The sequence below is a fragment of the Brachypodium distachyon genome, chromosome 1 (assembly GCF_000005505.3).
Source record: "Brachypodium distachyon strain Bd21 chromosome 1, Brachypodium_distachyon_v3.0, whole genome shotgun sequence".
NCBI classification, from domain to species: domain Eukaryota; kingdom Viridiplantae; phylum Streptophyta; class Magnoliopsida; order Poales; family Poaceae; genus Brachypodium; species Brachypodium distachyon.
The window spans coordinates 6320702-6331088 of NC_016131.3; the positions used below are offsets into that span (position 1 = coordinate 6320702).

A 10387-nucleotide genomic window follows, 5' to 3' on the forward strand; every position below is an offset into this window, starting at 1 on the left:
CCCGGAAAACAATTACTCCTCCGATCCATATTAATTGTCTCAAATTTGTCTAAATGTGGATGTATTTATGACTAAAAAGCGTCTAGATACACGTAATATTTTGACAATTAATATGTATCAGAGGGACTATATCTATTTATTCTACAACAAATACCGGAGTATATATTCCTGAAAAAAATGAATAAGACACTTTCTTAGGTTTTATGCCCGTGCAGCACTAGATAAAGCCATCGGCAACCACAGAAAAAACATCCCAGTTTAAACAGAAAAGCCTTTGAGAAAAAGAAAAAATCCTACCAACCGACCAGAGGGCAAAACGGGAAGCGAAAAACTCCCCTATATCCGCTTGACTTGTGGCATTCAGCGTTGCCGTGTCACAGCAGCACGCTGACAAAGTAGACAAGGACAGCAGCACGGAAAGAGAGGAGAGATCGGAGAGAGGTCGCATCACACGGTCGACGGCGAGATGCTGGCGGTGTTCGATCAGACGGTGGCCAAGTGCCCGGAGGGCCTCCGCAGCCCGCCGGCGGCCGGAGGAGGAGGCAGCGGCGGCGGCGGCGGCGCGGGGGCGCTGATGAAGGGCTTCGCCGCTGCCAACGACGGCGCGGTCACCGTCAGCCTGGGATCCGCCGGTGCCTTGGCCTACTCCTCGGCCAACAAGAACCCCCTCGTCCCCAGGTGCTGCTCTGTTCTCGGCTAGCTTAGCATCTATCTGCTCAATACAGTATAGTTACTATTACTAGTAAGCCGATGCTTGTAATGCGTTCGCGTGATGCAAGAAAAGCGTGGTGTTTATCGCTTCTCGGCGCGAGATTCGGTGGCGCGTCTGCGATCGCTTCGCTGAGGTTGGGCCGCGAGATTTTGGAGGTTCCAGTTGGAGCATGCGGAGATCTAATCCCATCTTTTGGTTTGTTGGGGACATGTAGAGATGTCGTTTTCGGCAGCGCACTGGCCTCTTGGCGCTTTGCATTAATGGCGATTGTTGGGGAAACTAGGTTTTTGCTCAAATTTTGGTTGTTATCTCTGTTGGTAAGCAGGAAATGGATGTATGTGCAGTTTGTGTTTAGATGTTGCCATGTGTTGGTCGGGTGTTAGTTTCGTGCGTTATGTAGTGTTGTCTCAAGCTTTTCTAGGCTACGGCGTTGACTGGGAGCTCTTCGATCTAACTGCTCAGATCTGCAATAGAAGTTATGGGCCGGTGCGGTTTTGATTGTTATAATGGATTGTTGATTTACTCATCATTTCGTGTTTTCAGATCCTGTCAGAATTTAGGCATCGCTTAACTGAGATAGTTTCCTTCGTTTGTTTGATGCATTTTATTCATGGTTACAAGATAACTTTATTTGATCATTTGTGCACGCTAGTAAACCAGGGAACCTATTAGTACATTTGTTTAATCTTAACTGGGTTTACTGGTACCTAGGGCTAGGGAACCAGTTTAAACATATAATTTCAGTTAGACGGAAGGTATAGGGTGGTCGCATGTACTGAAATTTTGCTTTAGCAGCTTACGTCTAGGTCTAGGTTGCAAGTACTTATGAATGCTGTGTGTTAAACAATCATGGTCAGCTGAGCTGTTGTGGTTGTCCAAAGTTGAAACTCGATGCTTTTCTGTGACCAACAATGAATTCTTGTGAGGAGCTGAGATTTGCTATGAGTCTTGGCTAAACCCGATGTCGTGACACATAATTATGGATCCTGATAATTACTCCTCTATCCAGCTACCTGAATTATTCACCTGACTCTGTGTTTGTGATCCTACACAGGATGTTTGGTTCTGTGAATGACATATTTTGCCTGTTCCAAGGGCATGTTGAGAACATTGGCAACCTGAAGCAGCACTATGGTCTGAGCAAGACAGCAAATGAGGTTACCATCCTGATAGAGGCCTACAGAACCCTCCGGGACAGGGGCCCTCTCCCTGCCAGCCAAGTCGTGAGAGATCTCAGCGGAAGGTTCGCTTTCATCTTGTACGACACCCTGTCGAAATCCACCTTCGTCGCTGCTGTGAGTAAATTGTACACTCAGTGCAATCATCTCTCTTCTCAATGATGCATTTTTCCCCTCTAGTGAACTGTGGTTTTGACTTTTGAGTTGCAATGCTTGAATCCAGGATGCTGATGGTAGCATCCCTTTCTTCTGGGGTGTCGACTCCGAGGACCACCTTGTGTTCTCAGACGACACTGAGCTTCTCAAGGCAGGCTGCGGGAACTCATTCGCGCCGTTCCCCAAAGGTACATTACAAAGAAAACTGTTGCCATACGTCATCTCCTTTCATTGTTCCACCTCCAGAGTTCAGCTGACACCATGATACATTGATCATCAGGCTGCTTCTACACCACCTCTGGAGGGCTGCAGAGCTTCGAGCACCCGTTGAACGAGCTGAAGGCTGTGCCACGGGTGGACAGCCAGGGCCAGATGTGCGGCTCCACGTTCAAGGTCGACAGTGAGGCCAAGAAAGACTCAGGGATCCCACGTGTCGGCAGCGCCGCCGATTGGTCCAACCACTTCTAATTCGACTTGCTTCCATTTTTACCATTCCCCTGTTGTAAACTGCCAATCTGATCCGATACGGTATCACCGAGACGATACAGTGTTTTATTTTCAATCACTTCATGAACTCATGCTGTTTCAATAAATGTATTGTCTGATGAGTACTGATACAGTACTACTTCCAAGTGTACTAATACTCAAAGACTCTGCTGCCACCTGGTGGCACAGAATTATGCTTCTCCTACATATGTTTTGATAAATAAAGTTTTGTGAAGGCTTCATTTGGTGCGGTAATTCCATTTAGAGTTCTGTTTGTGTATTGTATCGCATGGCTGGTAGTAATTTGTACATCTTCCAACACCATTTTTTTCTCCTGTACTTACGTTCTGCAAGTGTATGCATATATTTGTACTTCCATTTTTCTTTCACAATCATGTATATTTGCTTCTTCACATGTGAAATTTTTGGGAAGAAGAACCATTGCAAAGTTTAATTTAGCACCATGATAACATTAGTTGCCTTTACATCATATGGAAATGTTGCATAGTACTAGCATCCACACAGAGTGGGGTAATAGCATGTATCTAAGCGCAGGGTACAATTCCGACTCCTAAATACTACAGTAGGTCTTGAGAATCCTTCTTGCCAGATCAGCTGCTCCGCTTTTCTTGTAAATCAGATGCAAATTGAACGCTGCTTCTCTTCGGAGGTCACAATAGCCCGGCCTGAGATCCTGTTGCCCACATGGATCTGAATCCTCCTCAAATGGAAGCTTCGGTATGGGGCAATCTTTCACCTCCATGGCTAAAACCTTCTCATAGTAGGTGACCGCCAAGGTGTTGAGGCCAATATGGTGGTATGCCCGGGCAATGTTGTACAAGGCCTCCTGTTGGTTGCCACCAAGGCGCAGGCATCTGAAGAGGAATGCGAAAGCTTGGAGAATGCACTGGTTCTTGTTCTGAAGCCTGAAGCCAAGGGCTAAGCTGATCAAAGACGAACCAACACAGAGATTGATAAGAGGATTTTCCGGATCCAACTTGTAAGCTTCCAGATACTCCTGAGCAGCAGACTGATGTTGACTGTTAGCAGTAAATCGATGCCCATGTATGATTATAGGAGGCACACATTTGGGGTTGTCTTTTTTTGTCTTAAGAAGAAACTTAAGATGGCGCGAAATCCGCGAAATCTTATCTTCTGTTCTTGATGTTACTTTGTAATAGGAGTTCCACGCAGAGAGGGAATCCGGGTGCTGCTGAACCACATAACGGAGATAATCAAAGCCAGGCCGGGGATCTGGAGCTCTATATGCTATTTCAGCGCCCAAGGATCGAAGTTCCTCTTTATTGTCATCAGCGAGTGCATCATTTCCAAGTCTAAGAGTACGGTTGATAATTTGCAGTGCATCCCAGTATCGTTGAAGCGAAGTCAATGTTCGACATAGATCTAACACAAGCTGATGGTTCTCCACATCTGCCAGTAGACCAGGAAGAGGAGGTATTTGCTTTGCTCTCCGTGTATCATCTTTTACGGTATCTTCATTTGACGCTGCCCTTTTCTCTAGTGTTTTCTTTGCTCTGTTTGCCTTCAGTACCTCTGCAGGTGAGGCTATAGGCCTACAACCTTGAATTATGCTGTCCGGACGCTCTTCACCCAGCACTTTAGCTCTTTCACGCAGAACATCATCTGGAAGCTTTTTTGTTGGTTTGACCTTTCGATTAGCATACTCGATATCCAGTGTCTCAAGAACGGGAAGAAAAATGGTTTCCACAAAGTCCTCCAGCTTGCCATTGTTGTAATAAAGTTTGGCAAGCTTCATCTTTACTTTCCCATCAAGCCACCATGGTTTCTGCTTGTCTGGGATATTAGCAGACAAGGACTCTGAATTTTTAGGAGGTTTAAGCAAATCGATAGCTTCAGTACTCTTTCCCTCATCAACAAGAAGAGAACACAAGGTTATCCGTACATCGACATTGTCCTTCATTCTTTCTAAGGCTTTCTCAAAGTATGGGATAGCTTTTCTTTTCTCCCCAATGACCATGTAACATCGAGCAAGATCCACATCTGGACTACCATCATTCTGAACAGCAACATCTTCAATCATCAAATAAAATTTTATTGCATACTCGTATTGGCCCATATTTTCAAGAGTGCTAGCAACTTCCTTAACCAAATCAGTGCTCTCTTTCGAACGCTCCAAACACACTTCCTGAAGGAACATCTCAGCATGTTTCATGTCTCCAAGATAAGCTTGGCAAATTAATTCTTTTGCCTGCAAATTTACTGGTAATTTGTGTTGAGATCCCAACACTTGGTGTGCCTTCTCAATCTGCCTCAGTGCTTCACCATGGGAATTATTTCTCAGATAAAGGGATATCAGTAAATCTAGAAGATTCCAGTCGATTTTTGTAGTTCGAGCATCGACAAAATCCTCCAACAAACTAATAGCTTTATCAATTTGAGAAGAGTCTCTGTACATCTGTGCTGCTGCTTTACGCGCGACAATGTTGGACGGATAAATCCTGACTATCTGCTCATATATCTCCGCAGCTTTCTGATAGTCGTGAAGGGCTCGATATATATTCGCGCAATCAAACTTGAGCCCTACATCTTCTGGATCTGCCCTCATTGCTTTTAGAGCACAGTGTCTTGCTAGAGCAGCATCTTCTTTTTTCAGTGCCAAGTCAATGAGTTTCTTCCACAGAGATACATCCTTTGGGGAGACATAAGCAGCAAGCATCACAAAGTTTATGGCCTTGTCAATTTCACCATTCTCCTTATAAATGCTACCGAGTAGATTATACGAATTCGGGAAATTCGGCGCAATCCGCACAATCTCGTGCAGTATAGGAATTGCCTCCTTGAATCTGTTCTCCGTGAAGAGCAAAGTAGCATCACCCAGTTTCTTGATAACTTCCGGACTGCACTTGTTCCTTCTTCCTTTGGTTCTCCCCCTTTTCTTGCCATTTTTGGACCTTCGTTTCCGCCGAAGGCCAAACCCTTCCATCAGCTGGTCAAACAGGTTGGCTGATTCTGCTTCCGAGAGCTCACCGTGCTTTCTCCTCTTCGGAGATGCATCCAACTGCGGCTGCTCCCCGGTGACGGCCTTGCGCTTGCCCAACAGCGCTTCCATGGCCTCGAAGTCCCGGATAGTGGGGATGACGCTGTCACCAGCCGCCATCTCCACGCACTGCGTCGCGACGGCGGCGTCGCCGAACTCGTATTCCTCCTCATCCTCTTCGTACTCCTCCCCGTCCACGTCCTCCTGCTCGTAGGCCTCCTCCGCCCTCGCGTGACCTTCCTCCTCCGACGCTTGCATTGCTGGATACGGACGGAGGGAGAAGGGCCCTCAGGAGGGGAGTGGTGGTTTTCGATTCAAAGCCGCGGAAGGAGGAGCTCCTGTGGGGGGGTGATAGCGAGAGCCGACGCCAAGCGGGGTGGCGGAGGCCGGACGGGAGGGCTTCCGGAAGGCGGTGGTCGCGCAGCAGCCGGCGGCGCTGGAATTTGGAGAGGGGTCCGTGAAGATCCCCAACAGGTACTGGGCTTAAACACAACACAGACTGTCACGGACTTGGGCCGCCTTGGCCCAAAGACTTGCCGGGTACCCACAAACACTTCTTCACGCACGCTGCCGCTGCCGTCGTCGCCACCGCCGCCGGCGCTGAAGGGCGCATGGCGCGATGGTCGTCTCCGAAGGACCCGGCTCTGGAGGAGGCCCTCCGCCGCAACCGGCGCTGGATCGTGAACAACCAAATCAAGCGCCTGCTCCTCCGCTTCCCGTCCCGCTCCGCCCCCGTCCGCCTCCTGCAGTCCCGCTTCAAGACGCTCGACCTCCTCGGCCGCGCCGCCAACTGGCTCCGCAAGTATCCCTCCTGCTTCGAGCACTTTAGCAGCGAAGGCGCGCCGGGCAGCGGCGGGGAGCTCTGCTTCGGCTTCACCAAGCGGATGGCGGAGCTCGTCGAGGCCGAGGAGGCCGCCGTGGTTGCGTCCGAGCCGGCCATGGCCGACCGCCTCGCGCGGGTGCTCATGCTCGCCCGCGGGCGCCGCCTCCAGGTCTCCAAGCTCGCCGCGCTGCGCGGCCCGCTCGGCCTCCCGGACGACTACCTCCTCCGCGTCCTCCCAGCCCACACCGATCTCTTCCGCCTCGCCAACCCGTACCCTCACCGTCGCAACGCCGCCGAGCTGGAGCTGCTACGGTGGGTCCCCTCCCTCGCGGTATCTGCCGTCGAGGCCGCTGCGTCCGCGAGCAACTCCCCCCCGCGTTTCACCTGCTCGTTGCCCCCGTCTTGGGCCAAGTCGCACGACAAGATGGAGGACTTCAATTCCACGCCTTACATTTCGCCCTACTCGGAGGAGTGGGCAGTGCCCGGCAATGACACTGATGCCGAGAAGCGCGCCATGGCGGTGGTTCACGAGCTTCTTTCGCTCACATTGTGGAAAAAGATTTCGGTTGTGAAGCTAGAGCATTTCAGATGGGAGTTTGGGCTGCCGGAGGACACCACCAGGATGTTGCACCGGCATTCGTGCCTCTTCTATGTGTCGAATCGCTACAAGATCCACACGGTGGTGCTCCGTGAGGGTTACGTGGGGTCCGAGCTGAGGGTGAAGGATCCATTGGTGGCGGCGAAGGATAGACTCGGGGAGCTGATGCAGGAGGGGCTGCACGAGTATAACCAGAGGCGACGTGCTGCGAATTTGGAGAAGAAAAGGAGGAATGGTGAGGTGGATGTACAGAAGGAGGAAGATGAGCTGGAGGATGAGGCAATGGCACGTTTGGATAGTGCAGAGAAGAGGGAGGAGAGAAGGAGGTTTTACAAGGTTTTGTTTGGTGATGACAATCGTTGATCGGTTTATGTAATTGTTGAGGCTCCTCATATCCATGGTTGCAATGTTTGTCGATATCTCACTATGCACAAAATCAGTTACTAATTGATGCAATAAGAGTGGTGTTTCTATGAAGGCATGAGGCAGAGGCATCTATGATCTAAATGCAGGTGAGAAATGATTCAGGTGGTTGCTGCTGTTGTTCACACATACATAATCGAATTGCTGACCTGTTAGTGTTTGTTCGAAGGGTGCGGGGTCGAAGAATTGGAATAATGCCACCAGCCATATAGTTTGAATTTTTTTTGGTGGATTTTAAATTGTACCAATTACATATGGATACCTCTAACGGAAAAACTGAAGGAAGCCAAACATACTGATGAAATCAACTAATGATGCTTGTGATAAGGATTGTAAGATCTACATTACTTGCATATGAAATTATAATCTACATTACTTGCATGTGAAATTATAATGCAGACTGGTGTTGTATGACCACAGAGAACTATGCCCCCAAGGAGCAAATGTTGCAATTGAATAGCTGCAAATGAGAAATAAGAATTGTACCCTTCTTGTGGAGTGTGTTTTCTAAAGCAAATGTCTTCATCAAGAAATGAAACTTAGGTGAGCATGATTTAAGGTACAATTTTCCTGGATTAATCCTTTTCTCCCCTGTTTTTTATGTTTTTGTCGGACAATTTGTTATAGTTGAACTCTCTTGTTTTCATTTAGGCATTTCAGTTGTGAATTTCTGTAGATGGCAAAACTTTCAAAAGGTTGTGCTTGTTTTGTCTAGTCATTTTGGTGAAATACTGAAATAACATATTTTCGTTCAATCATTTAAATTATACTGAGATGACTTTTTGTCCTTATGTAAGCACTTACTTACTTATGCCAGTTTGGCGCTGAGTAGCGGGCTAGCGAAATATCATTGCAAATTGAGCGGTATATTTCTATGTCACATGCTGTGGGTTTGCAAATGCAGTTACAGCCTGCTCAATGTTCTGAGTATCAAATTACATAAATGGAAGTGAAGTAACTAAATCAGTAGACAAGGACACATGAATGGGGTTAAACAACTTGAGAACCAAGGTGGATTGTGATCTGCAGAGTCTGGTGCCCGAGTATCTTTGATCCCTTTGGTATTTATAAAGTTTAGTGATGCAGTACTTATGCCAAGTTTTCACAAGTATTCCCCCAAAGTAGATTCCTGTGTAGCATTTTTTTTGTTATTTTGAGGGCTTTCTCTTGCTTCTTGGACTTGAATCTTGATGTCGTATGTTAGTATCGTGTTTACAGGTTTCGCTTTTCATTAATCCTTCTGGCTTATTCTGCCAGATTGTTCCGAAAATCTCATGCAGAATTCTCATATGGCATCACTTCGCAGCTTCGTTTTGGTCATGTCGATCGCAATCCACGAGCAACAGCAAGTGATATGAGGTCATGAGTCACGTGACCCTGGATTGAAGCAATGGAAATATGTCATTGCAGCTCTTTCAAGGTTTTGGGGGAGACTTTTCAATGTAAATTTGAGTTTGATAGGATTTGCTACTTTGGAAATTTCCTTAGTAGGTGGCCCAATTTTTTCATTGCTAATTTTGAATTTCTTAATTATCTCCAATTAGGTGCTTCTGTTGGCCGTTTGCATTTTGGGATTTTCTGTTTGTTTTCATTCATCATGGGGGACATTACCTGCCTAAGCTATGTGTACTGCACTGATAACCTACTCTAGTTGCAGTGCCTCCGACTCATTGTGGCTTTAGTGTTTAGTCTGTATTGTAACATTAGCCAAGCTAGACATTCAGCTTAGGGAGACATTTACAGTTCCAGATCCACTTCATTTTTTTGTTCAGTTCTTACATTGTCAAAGCAATGCCGATATTACTTTTGAGATGAATAAAAACCATTGCCCCATAGTAAGATCCATATTTGTTGTTCCTCAAACTCTTGGATTGAGAGAGTAAGCTGAATTTGCCGTAAATGCCACTGGCTTCGTCTACTTCATTCATGACTCTAAAGGATATGTGTTTATAAACTGCTAAGGAGAAGAGCCCGAAAAAAAAAATCTTGCTGTAAGGCTTCACTATTCAATTTGTCCTTCAAGAAGGGTACCAACTGACCATCATTTATATGAGAATTGCAGATGCGCTCAACCTTGTTCACCGGTTTAGGAGGAAATTGCACAAGCTAACACTGCATTCTAGACAAGCTTCATACCTAGTACTGTTGGAATATTGTAGAACTTGTGTATAGCAACTTGAGAAGTATAGCTTCACTGAATCGTTAGTTTCTGGCAGAGAATAGCGAAGGAACGAAGCAGACGTCGTACAGATATCGTACGTGAAACGTCGTATGTGAAGCATTTTCGTGAGCAACGAGTCACGGACTCACAGTCGAACGGATATATCGGTTCGTGGCAGTTAACGCAGGCTTAAAACTCTCACGGATACGCATGAGCTCTTGGGAGTTTGGCCGGAGTAAATCTTCCTTCCTGGCTTCCTGGGTGTGTGTATCAACAGACTACATGCATCGGCGTGCTGGGAATCCAATTCAACGGGACACTGGCCAACGCGAGCAGCCAGCTTTGATTGTTCCAGCTTCCCCGGCGAGCGTCACCCCAGAATTTTCCTCTATAAAACGAGCAGGACGGCACTCGTGTCTACGCCACACTACTCCAGAGTCCAGCCTCACACTCCAAGCAAGAACAGCCTCTCCTTACACCGACCAACCAAGGCGAGACTCGAGAGACATGGACGGCAATGGCGGCGGTGGAAAAGCAGCTGGCGGAGCAGGTGCAGCGAAGGCAGGCGGCGACGGAGGTGCTGGGAAGCCGTCGGGCACCGGCGCTGGGGGCGACGCCATGATGAAGGCGCCCGGAAGCGGCGGCGCCAGCCACATCTCCCGCCCCGGGTTCGAGTCCAACCCGCAGGGCTACTTCCAGGGCCTCCACGGCAACGGAGGCAAGAAGTAGCCGGTTAGTACTAGTTGTCAGGCAGGCTGCTCATCAGTAATCTTCGGCCGTGCAGCATGTTTATGCACAGGCGTCTTAATAATGTACTAGCGCATTGTCAAG

General features: G+C 47.7%; 3 protein-coding genes across 14 annotated transcripts; 2 read left to right on the forward strand and 1 right to left on the reverse strand.

Annotated features, from left to right (window-relative positions):
- The first annotated feature begins 360 nt into the window (after nucleotides 1-360).
- On the forward strand, nucleotides 361-2787 carry LOC100823007 (stem-specific protein TSJT1). Its single transcript, XM_003559726.4, has 4 exons — nucleotides 361-678; nucleotides 1767-2007; nucleotides 2114-2234; nucleotides 2327-2787. The coding sequence occupies exons 1-4, from the start codon at nucleotides 467-469 to the stop codon at nucleotides 2512-2514; spliced, it is 762 nt and encodes a 253-aa protein (XP_003559774.1). The 5' UTR covers nucleotides 361-466; the 3' UTR covers nucleotides 2515-2787.
- Nucleotides 2788-2973: 186 nt separating this feature from the next.
- Nucleotides 2974-5982, reverse strand: LOC100831287 (general transcription factor 3C polypeptide 3). Its single transcript, XM_003559389.4, has one exon. It carries the CDS (start codon nucleotides 5807-5809, stop codon nucleotides 3104-3106), a length of 2706 nt encoding a protein of 901 aa, XP_003559437.1. The 5' UTR covers nucleotides 5810-5982; the 3' UTR covers nucleotides 2974-3103.
- Nucleotides 5983-6028: 46 nt separating this feature from the next.
- Nucleotides 6029-9228, forward strand: LOC100827622 (protein WHAT'S THIS FACTOR 1 homolog). Of its 12 annotated transcripts, none has more exons than XM_024456466.1 (3): nucleotides 6029-7954; nucleotides 8702-8815; nucleotides 8940-9228. In XM_024456466.1, exon 1 carries the CDS (start codon nucleotides 6163-6165, stop codon nucleotides 7333-7335), a length of 1173 nt encoding a protein of 390 aa, XP_024312234.1. In that variant the 5' UTR covers nucleotides 6029-6162; the 3' UTR covers nucleotides 7336-7954; nucleotides 8702-8815; nucleotides 8940-9228. The 12 variants fall into 12 exon arrangements, with proteins under 12 accessions (XP_024312234.1, XP_024312233.1, XP_024312235.1 ...); XM_024456465.1 differs by having other exon boundaries at nucleotides 6029-7938; XM_024456467.1 differs by having other exon boundaries at nucleotides 6029-7484; nucleotides 7816-7938; nucleotides 8653-9228.
- Nucleotides 9229-10387: the final 1159 nt, after the last annotated feature.

What these genes read in the sequence shown, in the direction of transcription:
- LOC100831287 (XM_003559389.4), bottom strand. Translation starts at nt 5,809, where the DNA reads ATGCAAGCGTCGGAGGAGGAAGGTCACGCGAGGGCGGAGGAGGCCTAC.
- LOC100823007 (XM_003559726.4), top strand. Translation starts at nt 467, where the DNA reads ATGCTGGCGGTGTTCGATCAGACGGTGGCCAAGTGCCCGGAGGGCCTC. An exon ending in AAGAACCCCCTCGTCCCCAG is followed by an intron (nt 679 to 1,766) that starts GTGCTGCTCTGT and finishes GATCCTACACAG; the next exon opens with GATGTTTGGTTCTGTGAATG. An exon ending in AATCCACCTTCGTCGCTGCT is followed by an intron (nt 2,008 to 2,113) that starts GTGAGTAAATTG and finishes GCTTGAATCCAG; the next exon opens with GATGCTGATGGTAGCATCCC.
- LOC100827622 (XM_024456462.1), top strand. Translation starts at nt 6,163, where the DNA reads ATGGCGCGATGGTCGTCTCCGAAGGACCCGGCTCTGGAGGAGGCCCTC.